This window comes from Haliaeetus leucocephalus, unplaced genomic scaffold (assembly GCF_000737465.1).
Source record: "Haliaeetus leucocephalus isolate CR32 unplaced genomic scaffold, Haliaeetus_leucocephalus-4.0 Scaffold295, whole genome shotgun sequence".
Classification (NCBI taxonomy): Eukaryota; Metazoa; Chordata; class Aves; order Accipitriformes; family Accipitridae; genus Haliaeetus; species Haliaeetus leucocephalus.
Window position 1 is genome coordinate 8,279,540 of NW_010972731.1, and position 22,894 is coordinate 8,302,433.

General features: G+C 44.1%; 1 protein-coding gene across 1 annotated transcript in view; it reads left to right on the top strand.

Annotated features, from left to right (window-relative positions):
* Window positions 1-22,894, top strand: part of LMF1 (lipase maturation factor 1) — a 203,670-nt gene that overhangs the window by 16,522 nt on the left and 164,254 nt on the right. The window contains exon 4 of the mRNA XM_010570606.1: window positions 8,939-8,949. Coding sequence (XP_010568908.1) covers window positions 8,939-8,949 — 11 coding nt within the window. The remainder of the gene's footprint in view (window positions 1-8,938; window positions 8,950-22,894) is intronic.

Below are 22,894 nucleotides of genomic sequence, written 5' to 3' on the forward strand. Positions count from 1 at the left end.
CTGGAAGAGTTCTAGTCTGACATGCAAAATACAGATGGAAGAATCACCCTTTGAGCTTCCAGTAGACCAGAGCCAGATCAAGGGTGAATGAACGTATCCACACGGGTGCATTTGAGCTAACGCACATTTTATTAAGTAGCATGGGTAATTCAGTAAGACTTTTTTGACTGCCCCCGAGCAAGCAAACACTGAAAGATCAGGAGCTGTGCAAGTAGGGAATAGGAACTTGTGTGTCCTGGGTTTCATCAGTACACTTGGTTCACTTGGGAAGTTCTCCGAGACCTCATTGTACAGGCAGGAATGAACGTGTCGGGCTGTACTTAACCGTGTGACCGGGGCAAGGTCTTTCCATCAGTCTATATCCTGCTTTATCTGCCTGTCTGGAAGTAATTCCCTGCTTGTACTGAGGGACTGTGAGACTTAATTGATATCAGCTTTACAGATATTAAAGTTTGAAGTGCAAGCAAAAATTAATGTTGTGCCTGAATCCAGTGTACAATTTTGTGTATTAAAAAAAAGTGGCTAGGATTTTAGATGAATCACATTAACAAATATCACCTTGATGCATATGCTAAATTGGAGTTATTTGAAGTTTGCTAGGGGCTTTGCAAATAACCCACTTGCAAAGAACCCTTTTTGCAACCTGGTTTTATTTTTCCAGCTCTCCAAAATATCCCAATGACAACAACAACAAGAAAACTTAGAATATCTTATTCCTTTATCTGGCCCTGGCCTTGGCAATAAACCTCAGGAATTTCTTTGTTATTGTGGATCGCAGCCTCGCATCCCTTTTACTCCGAGGTCCCCTCCCTCTTTCCCCAGAAAGAAAAGATTATCTCTAGAAACGTAAACCAAAAGTTGAAGGATCTCAGGGGGTCATCCTTCCTGTCGAGGAAGCTGCTTTTTGGCACTTCCTACTCGCACAGAAGAGAGGGAGCGTATCGGTTTCAAAGAATGCTGTGAGCAGTTGATATGACATATTAATGAAAACAAAGATTAATACCATGTGACACTGTTGCCTTGCAGTACAACTGGGAACTAATGAGGCTAATGAGAACCATATTTTTGTTTGAGAGATTAAAATTTAATCATGGCTGATGTCAGAAATGAATCATTTAGCGTTTCCCCTCCCTGCTCTAGGCTGGCTTTTGGTTTAGCAGCAGTTCTTGAGAGGGGCCAGTCCCTTGCCGTCTCCTCGCCTGGCATTCAGCATGGCTGGGAAGGAGGAGGTTGATGCGGTGGCTGGCTGGCCTTCCCTAGTCCCCGAGATCGTAAATGTGTTCTCTTTAGTGTGAGGTTACTTGTCTTGGTTGAGGCAGTTGAGTTAAATGCAGGTGGCAGTGGGTTGTGTGCCATTAATTTAGCCTGGCCTTTTTTGAGGGGTAAGTTGGAGCAAAGAACGCAGTTGCCATAGGATGTCCAAGGAGGTTTGAGTGTGCTCCTACGCACATCTACTCCAAAAACCATGCATTGGTCTGTGAGAGTCGAGTGGACTGGAAAGGCAGGCGGTGATGAACCTGATGAAGAAGCCAGGTCCAGCTATGTTATAAATTTGAGAAGATCTGCATGAGCTGTCAGTAGAAGAAGAGCTGCCAAAAGCTTTAAGGGCTGTCAAGGGATGCTTCGGTGGGGTCTCAGGCTGCACCAGGTCTGGTCGTTGCCTGCTTCCGTGAATATATTCCTGGAGAAGAACTGACCCGCGGCAAGTCTAACTTGCCGTTGAAACATGATATGAAAAACAAGAGAAGAGGCTTTGGTAAAATGGTGTGCCGGGGTTTCTTGAGCAGCTGCAGCATGGAAATTGCAGCATTACTGCTGAAGCTATTGATTTTGTAGCCAGTAGTGCCTCTAAGATTAATGTCATCTGAATAATGTGAATGCTTGTAGGTTTTAGTTAGTTTAAAAAGAGGGAAACTAAAGAGGAATTTAAATATTCTGCATTGATTGGTTGCACGCATTGTTTTGACTTATTGTAATTACTGGCTTTGCTTCACTTAATAATAGCACCTTTGGAGGATTTTTTAATTTTATTTAAATCTACTGTAAGATAGCCAGAGGTCTATGAAAATTAATTCACCATATGCAGAAGAGATTGTGTCTTTGTCTACAGCAGAAGACAGTACTGTGCTGAGGGTCCCCTTAAGGTGTGTGCAGGGGCTGTAGTGTTACGTCTGTACCACAGTGGGTGTTGGGGTGCTGACTGGTGCTGCTCCCATGAGCATCCCACTGCCAGCCAGATCCTTTTGCCCTATTGTGTGCTCTGTCTGTTGAACGTGCATTGTGGAATTGCCCTCTGAGTCCTGGTTCATAACTTTTTATCATGTTAATCCCAGTAATCGCTTCTGTCTAAATGTTACCTGTATGTAGTATTAGGAAAGCATAGAAAAGCAGTGCTGTGAGTCTGCTACTTTGCTTTGCAGAAAGCCTGACAAAATGACTTAACGTTGTAGAGCATAATGCTTTGATAGCACAGCAAATGTCGGCAAAAGGCATGCAGCAATATTCTTTCACCTCTTTCCTGCTTTCCCTGCCCCTAACTTGATTTCATGAGAAGACCGTGTTAAAACATCAGTGGCAATTGGAATGGGATATGAGGTGAAGCCATGGCACAGGGAGCTGTGTATACTCTATGAACAGTTAATAACACCCCACTGTTTCCTTTGCACAAACTGTTTCTAGATTCCAATCACTTCTGCAAATCACAGCCGATGAGAAAATGAGAGCAAAGAAATTATCAGAAGATTATGTGGTTAGTGGCATGGTTATGCAGTGTCTGATGTACCACAGGGCTTTGCCAGAGACTGAGACAAATATTTTTTAATTGCTTATTATCTGGCACATCTAATTGCCAGCTGTATCCAGTATGTAGACTTGGGTATTGATTCCACAGCTGAAAGACTTAGGAAAAGAATGAATAATGTTTTTTCTTTTTTTTTCTTTTTTTTTCTTTTTTTTTTTTTAAACTGTAACTTGCCAAATAGCTTCATGCACCCAGTCTGGTCCAGCACACGTTCATGTTGTTTAACTCATCTAACTTCTCCAACAGCTGTGGTTGGAAAGAATGTTAATACAGTGATTGGTACAGCTGAAAAGCAATCACGGGTTAGGGAAGGGTCCAAGCCATGGTGGGATCTGTGTTTACTAACTTCCCTAAGGGTCTTAATGCAGAAATTTATTCTTGAGAACAGTGTTTGCTACCAGTGGTGCTGGCTCATCACTGGGCTGGGGCTACTGCACAACCAGAGTTATTTGCAGGGCTGAGCTGTGTTACAGGAGAAATGTTCCAGGTCTGTCTGGGTAAACAGGAGCTCTGTCCTGGAGAAGGGGAGGCAAGCAACTGCAAAAACAAGCAAGTTCTCTTGGGGGGTCTGGGGTAGAAAGTAGGTGGAAACTTGCACTAGAATAACTCATGTCTTTGTGAACTTAGTGTAGAAGAAATCACCGTGCTTTCACTGAAACCCATAGCCTTGCTGCAGGCTTCTTCATTTAATGGCGAATTGCACTCAGTCTGCAGAATGGTTGGCAGTGGGGGGCCAACCTTCGGAGAGAGATTAATTAATGCAATTAAATTGCCCTTTTTTTTTTTCCATCAAGGAATGGAATTACTGAAAAGCAGTTTTCCTGGGATTTTACCTGCCAGCATGCTGGCAGCAGAAATACAAAACCTTTCTGCTGCTGGTCCTGAAAAAGCAGGGTTGGAGCACTCATTTTGTTTTGCCTTCCCCGTGCACGCACGCACACCAAAACACCGCAGTGGGACTGACCTCTTGTTCTAGGCCTTGAACGTGTTCAGGCTGATGCTGACCCCTTTATTTTCCATCAGTGTCTGTTTCCACTTGCTGTGCACATGCTTTTCGAGTTTGTTCTTGCCTAGGGAGGAAATGCAGCGATTTCGCAGGTCGGGCAGCCTGGTGTGGCTCCGGCGGGGTGAAGACGGGCAGAGGAGCTGCAGTGCTGCTGTGGTCGCCTTTCTGCTGCCAGCTCCCATTCTCACCTTTCCTGGCTTGGACTCATCGTCTGGCTTAAGGAGCAGCTCAGAGTAGGGTTCCTGAGGCTGCCGTTTCGGTATCTGGTTTTGGCACTGGAAGGATTTAACCAAAGCAAACTTCACTTGAGTTTGGCAAATTCTGCAGTCGCGTAAGCCAGGGCTTGGAATAAGTTTTAGCTTTGGAAATAAGCATGGACAGAACAGTTGGCGAGTGCCAGGGCTTAGTTGGGTAATTCACGTTTGGTCTCTTAACCAAGCCTGGTTCCCTGCCTTTGCAAGGGGAAAATAAAGCGGTGCTTCGATGGCTTGCCGCCTGGGAACTGCCTCTTGCTCGGCTGCGGGAAGAGCCGTGCGGCAGTGCCCGACCGTGTCGCGGCTGTGCGGGATGGGGCATGGGTGCGAGCACCCGGCATGGCTCCAGGAGGGCGGCTGTCCCGTCCCATCCCTCCTCCGCTGGTTGGCTCCATCTCTGCTCAGGCACCTTTCCCGGCACCATGTGCAAACCAAGGAGCAAGCCTCATCTTCGAGCGCTCTTTTTTTTTTTAATGTTATCCCTGTTCCTTCCATTTAAATGTGGATCTTGTAATTACAGAGCGCAGAATCCCAGTTTTCAGAGATCTGTGACCACAATAAAGTGAATCCAGAAACCAGACGAGTGGTTTCATTTACTACCATTCTAGCTTATTTCCTCCCCCCACGACCGCTGTGCAATACTAAAGGCTTGGCAGCAACTGAAACCAGCTGTCAAAAATGTTTCTTACCCCCACACTTTTAAGTTAATGATGTTCTAAAATTAATGGTGCACTAGACTAATTCTGTCATCTCATTTTGATGGACTCTCGGTCTCTTGCAAGCGATGTTTGCCAACTGGCTTCTTTGTTTTGAGGCAGTGTGCTGAGGAAGTGGATCCCCAGGTGCCAGGTACTGTACGTATACATACATTGAAAAGTTGGTGTTTTTCATCCTGAAGTGTTTACAGCTTTAATTTGGTTGGTATATTGTGGTTCACCAAACAAGCTTTCAGGCACGTAAACCAGTAACTTTTAGGAGCGTCATGTGCAAGACAGCAGTGGATGAGGTTTTCCACTTCTTGGAGCTGTGGAGGTGTCAGCCAGCATCTCGTGTCTGGTTGTCACATTGCGCTGGAAGTGGCTACGGCCCCATGCTGGGCAGAGAAGAGGCACAAGCCTCGGCGGCGGGGAAGAAAGTGTCCTGTTGTGGTGAAAAGCTGAAGGAGCTGAGTTTGATTAGTTGAGAGAAAGGAAAACTGGGAAAGGAGACAAAGATCTTCAACTGCATGACAGCAGCAGAGAGGATGGAAATTAGCTGTTCTCTGTGTTCTCTGTCTCCACGTGGATAGGACAAGAAGCTGTTGGTTTACATGGTGGAAAGGAAGATACAGGTGAAATGTAAGGAAAAACCTTCTAAATGTACATATGGAGGAACACTGGGTTGAATATCTGGAGGGGGAGGTGGAGTCTCCATCGCTGCTTAGACAGGCATCTGTCAGAGGTGATTCTCACACAGTCAGTCCTGCCTTGGGGCAGGTGGATTTTCCACATTTTCTATACTTCCATGGCTTAGCCCTTCTTTTCTCCCATAATGCAATGCCTGGATTTATGGCAGGCGGCTCATCCAGCTTTCCCTGTTACTGAAATTTTGGAAGGAAGCTCTTCCCTCTGCCAGCTGTGTGTCCATTTGATTGCCCGCTGCGGTCTGAGGCTGCTGGTATCTCCTGGGAGGATGGTTCCCTGCTTCCACCTCTCCCTGGCTGGGTACCAGAGGGAAGACCGGGGCAGTTAATGTGTCACATTTCTATCCCTCACAAGGAAAGGATACCTCACAGTGTAGCTTCTGCCTGGTTTCCATTGTGGAGACTTGCTGTGGAAACCTAATTAGAGCAAATTTTGGAGCTGTATCCTGATGAAGAATAGAAAACGTGTCTGTATTATCCAAATACCTTTTCCCCCATCCCAAGTTATACAGCCCAGAGAATAAGGGAAATTCATAATGGAGATGAAAGTTGACATCTGGGTTCACTTTCTGTAGAGGATGTTCTCCATGGAGAACAGTGAGAGAAGCTGTTAACACCAGCTGCAGATTAGGGATGCAGCAGGGAATTATCCTGCCTGTGGAAATCAGTTTAGTTGGAAGGATCTTGTGGTGTTGGGCACTGCTGGGATGTGAATAGTGGGTAGGACTGTTTTTTTTTTTTCTTTTTTTGGATTATAAATACAGATGTGTTTTCCTAGTAAGCGTCAATAGATGTAAAGATAAGAGTTCCTGTCTATGTTCTAGTAGTATTTCTTAATAGACTCTCTTTAGAGTTTTGTCATGCTTTACAGACTTATAAGAGGAGTCCCTGTCCCAGAGAACTCATGCATTAAATAATCTGTGTAGCTATGGGGTAGGTGAGTGGAGAAGATATGTAAATTTGTTGGCCAAGCCTCGCCGATCTGCTTTTCCTCCTCCTTGAGCAAATAGAAACCATCATCCCGCATGCTTTGCATGCAGGAAAAAAAAGATGTTATACAGAAAAGGCGGTGTTTTCTGCTGGGTTGATTTGGGAGCTCCCTGTTCATTTGGACAGTGGTGCCCGTGTGTGGTTTGGAGCCATGGGAAGCTCTTGCAGAGCCGTTGTCTTCAAACCCAGATGAGCTCCATGCTGCCTCTGCCACGGGCACTGACAGCAGGAAGTATTTTCATCAGGAGTGATGTAGTTTAATGTAGTTTAAACTATGTTTTGCTATCAATTTTTGCTTTCCAGGAATATACTTGAGCTAGAATTAATCAGCATGACAATGTGGTGAAAACAATTTAACCCAAATATTTGATGATGTTTATGATTCCCAGCTGATACTTACAGTCTTTGTAAGTGTGACATGAAGTTTGCATCTAATGACAAGTCATGGCTAATTGCATTGTTTTTCCAACCAGAAAACAGAAATGACATCACATTTTAATTTGATTTAGAAAATCTGAATGGAATATACTTTGAATTTGCAAAATTTCTGGTTTTGACAATATGCAGATCAAAAGTTACTCTGTTGAAATTTGCCAAAAAAACCCAAACCCGCAAAATCAAATCCATGTTTTTTACTTGTCATTATCTGTCGGTGATGTTTCAAATGCCAAGGCAGGCAGCAGGAAAAAAAAAAAAATCCATTTTTTTAATAAACATTTCTGTTTACTCTGTATAAGCAAGGAAGAGGACCTTGAAAAGTAAAAATGGTAATTAGGTTCCAAACTACAACCTGAAGTCTGCAGGAATTGGGTACCTGTCTGTTTGTACCTATTAAAAAAAAAAAAAAAAAAATCCCTGCAAGAAGCCCTGCTGCTTTTATGTATTTGGAGTGGGCCATTTGGTTTGGTTTCCTTGGCATTTGTATCGCAGGCTTCTTCAGAGAAATAAATTCACAAGTGTTTGCCTGTCATCACATGACAAGTTATGGAGCCTAGATTGATGTAATCAGCAACAGACACACGTCAGAAAACTTAATGTGGTTCAGAAGAATACAATATTTTATTAATTCCTCATTTTGTGTGTGTCTCTGTGTGTGTGTGTTTTAAATGAGCCTCAGGGGGTTCTTAACTTCTGCCAAGAAATAAGAATAATTCGTACAAGTTTATGTTTAACTGCACCACAACTGTGGTGGAGAATAGCAAAGTTAGGTTGCCCTTAATGACAGATATCTTTATAAAGAACCACTTTTATTAAGAAAATTAAGACTTGTTGTGCATTTTAAAGTTACTGGTCTCTATACGTCAGTAGCCCTGTATGAAATTGTTGTTAAATATGTAGTAAAATATTTAGATTGAAGGATTGTAGAACTATTCGAACTACATGTGTATGAGTATAAAATTTGCACATCTATTCAGGACATTTTCACTAAGAGCAAATCTTTCTGAAAATCTTTAAAAGCCTGGGGTATTTTTTTGTTTTGGGGTTCTGGTGGGTTTTTTTTGGTTAGTGTAATGCAATATGCTGCAGATACAAATAATAAAGCCCTGATGTGGGATTGAAGCCATAATGGGAGTAAACACAAGCTGTCTGTTGAAGAACAGCATCTTAAAACTTGTTAACCATTGCATTTGATTTTTAATCGGAACTGGTAATCTTACAGAAAATCACTATGTTGTAGCTAAGGCTAAAGGTAATTTCAGTGAGAAGACCAGTTAAAAAAGCAAGTTAAATGAGGCGTCAGATTGGGGCAAGAATTCACATGAAAATGATACAGTAAGTGTGTATCACTTTTCCTGAGATGCTGAGGATTGGTGAGCATCTAGTACACAGCAGTCAGCTAGCAGATGGCATGGTGCTAGACTTTTCTGTGTTCAAAACAGAAAAAAACCTAATGAGTAGTTCACTAGGAAGAAGTAACTTCTTGCTTTTCAGCAGTGTGGACTTCCTCAGTGCAGAAGTGTGCATTAAGCTTTGTGTTTTTAACAACTTCAGTTGTTGCCTTCTGCCTGGGAAGTACTTAGCATGCTTTGGAAACCTAAATGAATAATCTTGCAGTGGAGCCTGGTTAAGCTGCACTATCGAGTAGGTTGTTCGCTCAGAGGAGTTTCTCAAGTCAGAGGGAAGGTGAGGAGCAGCCCTTTGTAAAGCCCAGTATCTGTTGTGATTTGGGACTGTGCTGTCTCTTCTGGGTATGCTGCTTTAGCATATTTATTGGAAGAAGGGTGGCCAATTGCTTGGAGTGCTAAATAACAGCTTAATTTGTCCAGAAACAAAGGAATTTTCTCTTCCTGCATTTCCAGGTAGCAACAATTTACCATCTAGTGCCTTAGAGTTGCATGCTACATGGTTCAGGCATGTTTCTATACTATGTGTTTTGAAACTCAAAATGTGTAAAGTTTGAAATAAAGCTAATATGAGACATAGGTTTCTACAATCGATCAACCAAGATTTTAATTTTTTTGCTTTTTCTTCATTTTGTTTTGCAGGTATTCCTTTGGTAAGTGAATAAAAATGAGAAAAAATCTGCAGTTATAATTTATTGGTGCATTTGTGGGTATGTAGATTTTACATTACTCTAGCTTGCTTTCTATATCTCTCTCTGTCAAACTTCTAAGTTACGATTGTCTCTCTTCTCTGCCTTTCACTGAATTTCTTTCTGCCTGTATGCCCTTAAGGAAAGGAAAACTGTAAATTCTGTAAATTGAGATTGAAGGAGACTTGGTGGAAGGGTTGTGTAAGTACCAACAGCAGCATTTGGAGGGTGACATTAAAGGTGAATAGTTAAATAAGCCTGAGGCAACCAAGCAAAGTGAGGTCTGAAGGACATCCCCTGGGAGGAAACCTGTTCCTCCTAAATTCCAATTCCTTTTCTACTGGGTGAATTGTATGAACATCAAAAACTTCTCACTCGTATCATCTGCTTTCACACTGGTGTGTGATATTGGTGCAGATATTACTCCTTTGGAGATCTGGAAGGTTGATTCGTGCTTTGTACAGGTTGGGTTTTTTTCAGCATTAGGTACTCTAACCCACAGCCGGAGTCTAAATGGAAAGTTAGAAATCCCGGTAGAAAACATTACTCTCTGTGGAAGGGTTAGGAAAACTGCTACTGTACTTCTGATGTTCTGGGAAGGACTGCCATGGCATAATGTCTTAAAACAGCCTATTTGGTCGTGTCTTCTCATCCCTTCAGCCAGATGCTCATGCTGTTGGATGGGTGGGTGGAGAAGGGTGCTGCATCATTGTGTGGATGAAAAGGGGATTCATGTTGCCAAGTTGTCACTAGCCAGTCACAAATAGAAATTTGGTTATTCTAATATAAGGCACAAGAATAGACAAAGTTCATTTGTGTCTTTATATTAGGGAGGCTTGCAAAAGAAATGACCGAGCGTGCCTCCCCCTTCTCCTTCAGGGAATTGCATCTGTCTCCTTGCTTACTAATTGATCATTTTAATCAGTTGTAAGTGAACGAACTGTTTAATGTATGTGGGATCACTGAGATGGTGCTTTACCAAGTGGAGAAGCAGAGCAGTATGGAGAATTGTTTCCACTCCTGTGTGGTTTTGTCATTGGATGTGGGTATTTTAATCAGCTGGACTTTACAATACAAATCCAGGCTTTTATTGGGTTTAGTGAGGACACCCATCTTAGTTTTAATTCAAGTTACTCATCTTCTCTATGTTTTTGCACTCTCACTGGTGGTTGTAGAAAAACTGCTTTTTGCAAGTGGTGTTTTATCTGTCTTTGGCCTTTCTTTATGTCCCAACTGGATAGCCACCCTATGAGGATTACTGAAGTCCTTTGTACGCAGTAGGGTCTCTCCCTTCCTTGTTTTTGGCTTAAGGGCTACTTCTGAGTAAGATGAATGAGATGTAAATCTTGAGTTACTTTTGTTAGAATACAGGAAAACCACAATATTTTTGTTATAATATAGCTGAAACAACAACATTGTCATCCATTGCTGTAGAAGTACATTAAATATTGCTGAGCTCTGGAAGCCTTATTCTTTGGTAGCGTCTACTTCAAAGCAAGATCTTAAAAAAAAAAAAAAATTCCTGGAGAGATCTTTGTAAATGCTGACTGTTTCCTATTCCCCTCCAGGAAGTGTGCTTTTTTTGATACACATTAGGATGGATTTTGGTAGCCTCTATTAAAATTGCAGGCTGTCCCTGTGAATTTTAAAGAACTCCAGAGTCTGGAAATAACAGCAAGCTGTTAGGCCAAATGGGATCAACTGGTATTGCCACAGGTTTTGCTCTTTGCTCTTACTCCTGTCAGGTAACAGTTATTAAAAACACTCCTCACTTCAGGGAATGAACTGCGAAACAGCCGTGCAAGGGCTTTCACGGTGCAAAGCACCGTCCGCGTTGGAGTATTTATCTTTGAAAGGTGAAGAGGTGCTCCGCAATGCAAATCCTGGAGCGGGCTTCAGCTTGGGGGTTAGGGCTGTTCTGAAATTAGCCGAGCTGTAATAACTTCTTGGCTTTATTTATTGTTATTCGGGTATAAATTTGGCTGTAGATTGAGCACGTGGCGGTCTTCCATCGGGTCCCTCCCCGTGGACAGGCACAGCTCAGGCGTGCGAGGCTCCTGGCCAGGGGACGGGAGCGCATGGCTTGATGGTCCCTTTTCTGCCCTGCTTTTGGCAGTGCAGTGCTCTGGTTGTTGAGCATGGACTGTACTCTGGTGGGAATGCTTGTTGGCCGGACTATGCTGGATTGCTTTGGTTCTTCCTAGCTGAGCTGAGGCTGCCGGGAGTCTCGGGGATGGATGGATGGATGGATGTGCTGCCTGTCCTCGGTGGAGCACGGCTCCGGGGCCAGAGGCCAGGCTGCCTCTGGAGAGCTGAGCTTTTGTGGCAACTTCGTCCTCAGCCTAAATCTCCTCCTTGAGCTTTGGTGTACCAAGGGCTTTCCTCCATGGCTGTCTCTGTTCAAGTCCCTTTCTAGGTGCCTTGGTGACCTGTGTGTGCTACCGCGAGCCAGCTGGCCTTGCTCAGCACCTTTGGTCCTGGCTCAGCTCCAGAAATGGCAGGTCTCCCTCTCTCTGAAGGATGCAGCTGCGATGCTGGGACTAGAAGGAACCAGCAAGGTCAACTTGTTATTTTATCCTTCTTTAAAATGAAGGACATCTTTTCTCCTGGCTTAGAATGAGACCAAAGCTGCTTCAACAGATTTGTGGTGTTGACAGCTTTGCTGTTTCAGACCCTTTCTGGGCAAGGGTGCGCTCCCCTAGAGCAGTAGTTCCTGATGATGCTTCTGTCTGAGATACCCCCAAGGATGTTTTTTTCCAGTGGAAGCCTGATTTAATATAGTGATTTATTATTTCTGTTCTAACAGAGGCTTTGAAAAAAATTATGCTCTTTTACAGGTTTTCTTGTCCTCTTTCTTCTGCCTTATTACTGTGTTAAGTAGCCCCAGATATTCAGAAGACAGTTTGATGGCCCTAAGTCTGTCCCGAGATACTGGTCAAATGAGATACCAGTGGGGAGCTGAGAAGAGCTCCAGAAAAGCTGCAAAGATCGCATGAGTTGTAATGAACAGCCACATCTCTCTGTAGAGTAAAAATCCAGGTGTGATGTGGGAAAATGATGTAACTGTCCAGGGAGATTCTGACTCCACATCGTCACCTCCATGGCTGTCGGATACCTCTCGGAGCAGCAATCTGGATTCCCAGCAAGGAACACACAGAAAAGACAGAAATGCGTCTGTTTACCTTTTGGCAATCAATGGGATCACTAAACGGAAAGGATTGAGAAGCAGCTGATCTTATTTGACTCTTGATGCACAAAAGTGTCCTATTTGGAGCCAAAGCAAATGTTTCCTTGGGGATTGTTCCAGAGCGCCTTGCTTCTGCACTCTTTGCAGGCCAACTGTATGGCTAGAATTAGAAGCATATTTTAAAAGTAAGAGCTTTTTTTTCCTCTTACAGTAAACTTTCTTGTTAATTTTGGTATGGAGAGAAGACAATCACTGAAGGTTGAATTAAACTCCTAGGTTTTTTCCATTATCTGTAAACATGGAATAAGCAAATAATTTAGTTCATACCCATGCCTGTCCCCAAATTTTATATTGCATCTATTATCTTCAGAATTTAAGATGAAGTGTGTTTTGATTAGAAGTAGAATAAAAAGTTGAGAGCCGAGCGTACGTAATTCTCCATTACTTTTTAAATCCTCACTCTTTACTTCAATGCAAATTGTTCCAAGGAGGATTTTCTTTTAAAAGGTCTTCAGGGATCTTGAATTTTAGATGTGCATTGGCATAAAATTAAATGTTAGAGTGCACAGCTGGGGTTCTGGCTTTTGCTGTACAAGATTGAGATGTTTCTCCTTTGTGAGTGCATGTTTCCAAGGAAGGAGAGACGTTTTCATATTAGTTGCACTATACTAGTGAGCAGTGCCGCGGTCACAGAAGAACGTGAGAGTAAGTTGAAATGACTGAGGTCAAACTTCACTAGTGCAGGTCCAAAGCTTAGCTTAAAAGTGTACTGAGATGGGGATGTGTCTGGGTTGAACTGTGCCCAGAGCTAACCCGTCGATTCCTGCAGGCCCATCTGCAGCATCTGCGTGGTGGGTGTGAGGTTGCCTGAGTGCAAGAGAATTCACTGGCAGAGGTTTGCTTTTTCGCATGGCAGCACATAAGTATCATGCTCGCACCCGATGGCACTTGTTACTCCGGTAGCTCGCTGTACAGACGGCATGTGGGAGAGACAGTGGCAGCCGGACGCGGAGGATGGGTTGGTCCGTGTTATTCCCGGAGAACTTTGTTCTGTTCGCAGCAGGAGACCATGGAGCCGCGGCGCGAGCGTCCCAGCAAGCCCCTGGGAATCGCTGCGGGGTTGAACACCCAGATGGCCATGGGCTGCTATTTATTCATCCTCCCCCTGTGCCTAGATGGGAGGGACGGGACTGCTTACCGACTGTTCCTGTTCCTGGCTAGTATTGTGATCTGCTGTACCTATTTCTTGTGTAAGAGTGGGAAACTTTTCTCTCTGTCTTATTAAATCTATTTTTCAAGCTGTCACTTAACCAGGTCTAGTGACAGAGTCGGATGTTTATGTGGCCCTGGACACTTGAACTCTGGTGTTTTCAATCACAACAGCACCTTTTGCCAGCCGTTGTGAATTAAATACTCCTCGTGACCTTTTACCCTCGCCGCTCTTAAATTCATGCTTTAAAAACAGCTTAATGAGGGGTTTACTGGCCCAATTGGAAGTTTTTATTAAAACCTATTAGTGTGCTAGAGTAGCCTGCCTGAAGGAAACGATTAGCCCAAAGCAACTAAACTCGGAGCTGGCCCCTAGCCACACCAGGTTTTCTCTAAACTGTTTCCAGACCCACGTTAACCCTAACACTGCAGCTTGCATGGTATTCATATCCTCTGCTTTAATTTATAGCTTGTCTGATTCTCTCCCCAGCCTTTCTCCATGTTCACGAAAGCATTTTGTTTTAATGTAATTAGACCTGCATTAAAAGGCTACATGCCTTCATTCAGGCCTGACTCGTTTGAGAACCTCAATTAAGTGGAAGTGTTCCCCCCAAGTCCTCTGCTGATGCTGCCTGGGGAAGGAGCTGCCCTACGGACAAGGTGCAGAGCCCTCTTGGACAAAGCCACGATGGTCTCGGGGTCCTGGTTAAGCTTGCCGTGAGGAGCATCCCAGCATCAAGTTGGTGATGGAGTTGCATTGGTGAAACACCCTGGGGTTTGAAATGAAGCCATCTTATTTGGAGGACACAAACCTCAGGACACCGTGCTGGAGCTGGCGGGTGGAAATCCCAGCTGGCTTCCACTGCTAACTTGCCGTTGGATCTCAGCTTGTTTGCTTTACATCCATGTTTTATATTCAAAGCTGGGCCAGTGGTTCTTGACCATCTTCAAAATAACTTTACAATGCTACTGAAGCCCTGTAGCCATTACCTTTGTGTTCTTGTGCTCATGTCTCCATGCAGCTGAGACAAGCAGGCTAGAGCTTCTACTTCTTAAGAAAATTGCTGTAGCAAGTCCTATGCCCCAAAAGTGCTGAGCAGCTATCAACTTTGTACCTATTCCCTCCCCATCCATGCGCCCATCTGCTTGTCCAGGCTTCCTGGGATGTCTCCTGAAACCACAAGGTCTTTTGAGAAGGGACTTCCAGTTCTTTTTTTTTTTTATTTTTTTTTTTTTTAATAGTAGTTTGCTTGTTTGTAGGTGTCTGCAACTACTGAACTGAAGGCATGAAATAATACAAAACTTGTAAGCTGTATTTATTGTTTTGCTGGTGGTGGTCTTTGTTGGCTGGCTGCTGAAATGACTGTCCATGTGTTAATGGTACATCCCCAAATAATGATACATCACCCAGCAAGTCACTGCTGTATGTATTGAATGCACTTGTCAGGCTTTACGTTTTCCTTTGCTAACCTATGATCAGGGAAGGCAAGCTGAAGAGTGAGACATGGACTCTCACAAGCCCTTGTTTTAGCCTGGAAAGAAGCCAGATTCCCCCATAATAAGATTACAAACAGTAAATATCAAAATTAATATTAAAAAACCCGGGGAGTTGCCAATGTGCCAACTAGGCTGCTGTTTAAGTGACAAAGGTTTATGTTCTGTGATACATTTTGAGCATCATAAAGCATAAACAAAGCACAAACCAAAAAGCAACTGGTCCCTCTCCACACCATGTGTTTCCTGAGTGTCACCTCCTGTCTTTGTTTTTACTGGCATATGGATGCACCAACCTTGGGAGGTACCTTTTAAAAAGAATGTTTAAGGAAAAATCTGCCATTAAAGTTATTACTGTAAAGTAGTGCCTTTGATTGCAGCAATTATGCAAATTATTATAAAGGATAAAATACTTCTTAACAAGGACTGATGTAAATGGTGGTGCTGCAACGAGTGCATAACTTCTTCAAACAAGATCTTTCCATGCAAGTAATTTTCTTTCAGCCCTTTGCCATGTTGCCTGGATGTCGACCTGTGTAACCGATGACCGGCCTGCGGATGTGATTTTTATTTTCTCTTAATACAGGAATGTAAGTGGGTGGAATGGGAACGCTGGTCTTGCAGAAACTGGGAAACCCTTTCCCTAAGCAAATTGTTTCTCTGCAGCTCTTGTGACTGACTTTTGTCCTAGCCTTAATAAAAAGGAAACAAACAAAAATGCTTCTTGCAGGCAGAGATTTTCCTCAGAAAAAGGCGAGTTGGACTGGGCGACTAGCAGGAGTGGAGCTCTCCTTCATTAAGGCTCTTGCCTTGATGCGTTGCCAAAGTTAAATGAAATTTCCTCCAATATTAGTTTTAAAGCAGAGAAGTTGGATCCTTGTCTCCCATAGTTTGGAAGAACATTGACCACCATTAGAAGGCAAGCATCTGTTGTTGGTGTGGCTGGGACACTTACCTCCTATTTCAGTCTGCACTGCTTAAACTAAGCTTTTAGTTCTTGGTGGAGCAGAAATGCAGTGCTGTACGGTGCATGGCATCAGTTATGAGGCGGTTTACTGTTTCAGTTAAAATTATTCCCAAAAAGTGTCTATGCATGGTCAGTGCCTTGAGTTTGGACTAGGTCAAGGATGTTCTCCCCATATTATGTTGTAATTGGCCCGCCTGCAGCTGGCATAGAAAGACATAAAAGCCAAAAGACTTTATAAAGTCATTACAGTGAGCAGCCGTGGAGATACAGCAGTATGGCAAGGTGCCCACACGTGACCTGAGTGCCGTTTGTGCTCTGCGAGGTCGCCGAATTGCTGCATCCCTTTGAAACCTCGGCATTAAAGGTATGGTGGAAATACAAAATGAGTGCGTGTGTTTTCATTAGTGATGTGTCTAGTCTGCCTGAAAACCTGCATTGTGGCTAGAAAGCTGCAGGAATTAAAGATACAACAGCAAAAAAAGGAGGTCTTGGAGGTCTGGTGGCATAGATGTCATCTACGGGTCTTGGAATGCAGCGGATTACAGGGTATTTTGTTCAGTGTGTGCTTCAAAAACAGGCACAGCCTGCACGAGGATGCAGAAGCCTCTGTCTCTGCCAGCAGCGGCGACAGGCAGCCCCGTTGTTCGGTCGGCGTTGGGCTCGCACGCGAGCGCTGCGCCTCTGGCGAGAGCTCGGATGCTATCGCCCAGATCGAGCTGCGAATGCCCAGTTTGGCTGGAGCAGGTGTAGTAATTTGCAATTATAATCGTAGCTTCTGTTTTTGCAAATCTGTGTGCAAATAGCGAGGGTATTGTATTCAAAGCTTCATAACCTCCACGTTTTCTCCTGGAATGCATTCTCCCTTTTTGGGTGCTTTTCCTCCTTTATAAGGAAAGGATTTACTGTGCTTGCTGCAATGGTATTAATGTCTGCTTAGATTTTTATCCTTTTGACAAGATTCTAATGAGGGAAAATTTGTATATGTGGGTATTTATTTTAAATCTGGGCATCTTTGTACTAGGAGAAAGACAATGCAGTTCGATTTAACTCTAATTGCTATAAGCATGTAAGAGTGCACCTATTCACAAATATACCTGAACAGTTTGGTACTGGCACTGAGTTAGCTTGTGTGCGTTATAAAGCCAGCGCTTGTTCTCCTTATCTTGCATTAGTGTCTCTGTTATCTGCTATCTTGAGCTTACGTTGGATTTGTGTTAAGCGTTTCCGTTAAAATTGGGACTTTGTGCAGTGTTCCCGGTTGTGGCTTCCTGTGCAAAAGCAAAACCAAGACTAGGGTTAATAAAAGTGCCAGCTCACTTCTTAAAAAAAATAATACTAATAAAAAAAATCTTTATAGTAGCCTTTTCATAGAGAGGTATATCTGAACAAAGGCACTGGCTCTGATCACGCTCAAATTTTTGAGGAGGATTTGACTTATGTCCAAACATCCCAGCTTGGACTGATTGCTACTTGTTTGTGTAAAAAAAGAAGGCATTTCTTTTGCCAAAGAAAAAAGCTTGTTCCAAACTCTCTATAGGCAAGGGGAATGCTGCCCACCACCAAAAGGCTGCCACCGCTTGGGGCTGAGGTTTAGCACTGTCTAATAATGCGTGGGGACGGTGCACAGCGTGAGACAGGGTAACCTGAACACAATGCCCACTTGTTCGGGGGGGTTTAAGGAGGTCAAATGTAATTACCCAGTTGGAGTGTGGCCGGGAGAGGGTGATTAATTTTCCCACTCCTTCACAAAAGCCTGTGGGAATTTTAATGACCCCAGCGATAAGATCCTCAGTTTTGTGCATCATCCAGAAAAGCGGAGCTTCACCTGCCCAGCCCTGCTGTAACGTTGGGTGTGCTCGGATTTGGGACCAATTCGGCAGTGAGGAGGGACGGGAGGTGCGGCACAGGCGAGAGTGCCATCTGCAGAGTTATCATCCGTGTCCTGCAGCACAGACGGGTTTCCGAAAGGTAACCAGGCAGGTATGACCGCTCTGACCTTGCTCAGCTTGTGGGTTACCGAGAGGTTGCAGCAGTTGTACTGACTGTTGGGAGTTGTTGCTTCTCCCTCTTTTGGTTGTTCCTATTGAATTACACAAAAGCATGAATTTTCCCTCTGCAAAACTGGAGCAAAGTCTTTCAGCAAGGCTAAGCTTGTACAATAGCCACAAAAAATGCTCTTGTAAATACTGTACTATGCGATTATTTTTTCCTTTTGTTCTATTTTTAAAAACAAAACTCAGACAACTGTTTGAAATAGGATTTTTTTTTTTTTTTAAGTGTTTAGGCAGTTGCAGAGGACGTCAGCTTTATTTTATGTCCTCACCTCGTTTATGGGTTACTGCTGGTTTTTCTGCTTCTGAATAGTGCCTTCTTTCTGGCCGTAGTGCTCACCTATGTGTCACCGTGTTTGAAGGATCTTGAGCATTCTGTTGCAAGCTGCCGAGCAGGAATAATGGCACTCTTGTTGTCCCTGTGCTATTTGCCAGTTGTCATAAATGCCAAGAGTCAGCACAGCCCAGGCATAGTCCACTTACTTGTTTTACCTTTTAGAAAGCAGTCAGTTCTAGGGAATATGTCTTGCAAGCCAGAAGGCCAACATAAAAGCATAATACACCTCAAAAGTGGGAGATGGGTAGTAAAGTTTTTTCTGATTTTTAGTGTGAAAGAGAAGTTGGGGAGAATACAGTGACAACAATGGATTAGGTCCATGACAGCGTTGGCTTCAACAGGCTGACACTTCTCAGCAAGGCGCTGTTTAAATTCATTGTGATATCGCCAGGCTTTTGATAGAAGGAGGCTGAAAGATGGGCAGAGTTGTCTTCAAGGCATGCTTCGATCAAAAGTTCAAGTCTGGCATGGGAGAACAAGTTTTATTTTTATTTTTCTATTTTTCTGAAGTTAAATAAACCTTGATGTGCAGAGTAACCCCTGAATAATAATAATAATAAACTGAAGGACATCCAAGGAACTGCTGGCATTTTTATTTTCCATTAACCACACTGTCATTTCTAACGTGCATCTGATTTATCTATGTCTGGTTAACCATTCAAATGCCCTTTTTCTGACCTGATATATATCACGTAAATTTTTATGGCAGTAATTTATAGAGGATGATTACAGCTCTGAATGTGAAGTTTCGGAGCACCATTCTCCTTGGGGATGGTGGGTCTTGTTGGGTGTTCCTGAGGTATATGGTAGAATTACAAATTAAAGGGTTGAGGTCTTGGGACGTGGCATCTCTGGGCAGCAAAAGGAAGTTGTGTGTGGAGCCCTGAGGAAGGTCGGTGAGAGTATGGGCCCTTTTTAAGGAATCCAAGTCTATGGGGATGTTCTTCATCCTTCCTTTATTCTGGATTTGATCTGGAGTATGGAAGTTTGAGTAGAAGTCTGTAGGTTTCTGGATGCTTTCCATCAGGAGTGTTTGATGCGCAGAAATGCACGGGAGTTTGGGTCAGGTTAAATGGTCTAGGTCTTTGTCTGGAGAATCATCAGCAGACCTGCACTGTACCTTGAACGTCTCTGTACAAAATCCCAGCTGCTCAAATGCAGATGTGGAGGGAGCGGTAACAGCATTGCAATGGAAATGGTGTTTTGGAAGGAGGAAGAACACTTCAGTATTCCTGCCCATTTGTATCTGGTACTAACTTTTTTTGGCCATGCATTAAAAACCAGTATTAATCCACTGACTTGACCAATAAAATAAAGGCCCGGTTTCAGGACACGGATCCTAGTGTGCTCTCATCTGCTTTTATTGTTTCCTTTTTCTTGCTGGGATGAGGAGGAGTGGTGTGGGGTTTTTGGTTGTTTGGTTGGTTTTTTTTTTTCCTTCTTTTAAGTTGTTGTCTTAAGGGTATTTATTTGACTGTTCGATGCTACTGAGGGCTGAAGAGGTTAATGTATTTATGCTGGCAGAGTCCCTTTTTGAAGCCTGTGTGCTTCTTCATAAGTCTGTATTGTGAAGTTTATTGCATTTTCTGTGTTCACTCCAAGTATAAAGACTGGTAGAAGTACTGGGGTTGGGTAATGGAGCGAGAGCCAGAGGTCAAGTTTGATCTTCCTCTAAGTGCCGGACTCCTTGATCTCTCCGGAGCAGGGAACAAGCTGTCACTCTTCACTGTCTTTGCAGAAATTGATGCAAAAGTGAGTGACCACATGAATGGAGCCGCCTATGGATTTCTTCTTAAAGTTCCTTTGTCCAAGAATGCCGTTTCCTTGTAATAGAGATAATTCGTGGGAATGCACCGGTTTTAACAGATTTCTGGATCAGGAAAATGAAGTCAAAGTTTTTGGAATTGTTGAAACTCTTTTTGTCTTGCCATCTTTAAATTAGAAAAAAGTGTGTCATTAGTTCAGAGAGACTTAGTATATGGAAAGTTAGAAAGCAATTGCACTTATTATAGCAAAAAGTGTGCTAGCAGTAGTGTGTTTGTGCATGCAAAAAAATGGAACAGTGCAGCACCTCAAAGCCGAATTAAGATCAAATCTGTAGGCTTAGTAGCAACTAGAAATACTGCATTTCTTGCCTCTCCCCAGATTTAGTTTTGAGCAAATGGACTGATTTGTGTGAAGAAAATGATTAATGATTTAGCATAATTTAAAACCTGTATCTTTGTAAACCTAATGGGATTTGGCTGTGTTCTTGAACACATCTGAACTTCAGATTTTGGGTAAAATCATTACAAGAGCAAATGTGCAAAATTTGAAACAAAAGAGAGGGCGTGCAGAGAAGAGTGTGCGCTGTGCTGTTGAATTGTGTTGAGCAATGTCTCAGATACTGACCACGCCAGGGAGCTTGGGCCTTGGAGCTGCTGGTTTTCTTACTATCCCCAAAGCATCTTGTTTGACTGTAAGGAATTTACTGGGGCAACTGGGACCTGAAATATCTTGTGTGTTTTTATGTGATTTGTGGCATCATTGCACAGAAGTCAAAGCTGATGCATCTGCTTCCTACTGAGGCCTGGGAGCTTCAGCACGCTGCTGAGCGGGATGCCCTTATTTTCTTAAATACTATACTACCACGTGAGTATTACAGTTTTATGTTATCATTTTTGATTTAAGGAGAATGCTACCTAGCCAAATACTTCTGACTACCTCCTCATTGCATCCACCATGTTCCCTTAAACTCTTAAAAAATTTGATTCATTTATTTATTTTTAGTCTAGCGAAATAATTTTTCTCATGGGTTTCTTTTCCGTTTCTAAACTGGGTGAAACCGCAGTGTTAAGCCATCCTCTTCCCAGTCGTATATAGGAAGTGAGCGTGAGCCAAGGTACATATTTTATGTTAGTCAAAAGAGATAAGTGTCAGGATTTCAAAGTAAATTCCACCCTGCAATTGCCAGTGCTGAAATCTCTGCTGTACCTTGGCTCTCGTGCCTTGATTCAGAACAGTTGGCGCTTTTATTGCAACTGTCTTGTATTTTCATATTCTTTTGTACGGGGCGGGGGGGGGGGGGGGCCCCCACGGCTGCAAAAATTATCTGTCCAAGTCATAATCCCTCTAGGAGGACCCTTGAATGGCAGGAAAACTGCAGGTAGCCAAGCCGGAGAGGGTGCTGGCCCACGAGCCGCAGGTGTGCCGGACGGGAGGGGAAGAGGAGGGCGTATGATGCTGTGCTTTATCGTCTCCGAAAGAGCAAAAGCGGCTCCTCTCCTCGCTCAGCAGAAGGCTCAGCGCCTGAAGGAGGTGCTCCATTCCCAAGGGTACGTGGCTGTTGCGGGGAGGGAGCAGGCTGTGTTGTCGGTGGGTGGGAGATGAGCCTGATGCGTATTAACCGCATCTTCCACGACCTGTTCCCCTTGACATCAGGTGGGGATAAGACTTTCCCTAAGGTGCTTCCAGACCTTTGTGTAAAGCCGCTATATAAGAGCGAGAGGTTGCTACTCGGTTAAGGCACAGTGCCTAAAATAACAGTGTTTTAGTAGCGGGATTTTGATTTCTATCCTATGCTTTCAGGCAATTAGGTGATTAAACCACCATTAAAACCGGACTAAACAGCTCAGGGTTTAGTGGAGCAGATAGCTGAGGTGCGGAGGTTTATGAGGTTACTTCTTGATTTGCCATTTATTATGAACATTCATCAGGGAGGAGATACGGGGCAATTTTCTGTTTTGTTTCGCGCTTGCCTGAGCCACGTTGGGTCGTGTCCGATTCAGCAACTAACCTCGAGCTCGGCTGGAAGACCTGCGGGATGGAGCCCTTTTGCTTCTGTGAGTAGGAAGGATAAGGAATCCCGAGCGGCAGGCTGTGGTTTTAGCCGTGCAGCCTGAGCCTCTCAAGAAGGATTGCTCAACCTCCCTGGAGCTGGCTCGGGGCTGGCCGGCTCGCTGCGTGGGCAGGCTGGGCTCCGACCTGCCTGCCGAAGCCCATGCAGGGACGGCTTCCTGGGATGAGTGGGAAACGGCAAAGGGCAGGAATAGGTCCTGCAGCTCCAAGCCTGGTCGGCTGTCACCACCCAGCCGCCTGCCTTCTGCACAGACGGACTTTTTTGCCTCCGCAGAGGAGGTGTTGGGGCTAGCGCAGGACGACCGCGCTTGCACGCGGTGGAGGTCTGCCTGGGAGCTGAGCGGTGGTGCTGAGGGGAAAAGTCATCCTGCAGTTCTCCAAAAATAGGGTGGTACTTTTGTGTGGGAGGGGTGAAAGGAGAGAGCAAAGGTGATCCCCCCAGAAAAAAAGAGTGAGGGGGGAATAAACAAGCTATGCAATAAGTAAGCAATGAGCAATCTGGGTGCAGGGTGGGGAGGAGACGTCAGGAAGGCTCCTCTGGGGAAAGGAGCAATGGGAAAGGTGAAGGATGAGGGGTAGAAACCGATGGGGAAATCGTTGTTGTCCCTTGTTTCGGATTGCTGAGGTAATGTTGTTATTTTCGAATAGAGAGCTGGAGTGCATGGCAGAGCTCAGTTCCCCCGTGTGATGTCTCTGCTCGGCCTCGCAGCTGCAGGAGGAAGGCTGTCAGCGATGGGAGTGACGGGCTGCTGTAGCTGCGGGACAGCCATTTGTTATCACCAATTGTCACGAGGGCAAATGCTGCTGGGATTTTTTTTTTTTTTTTT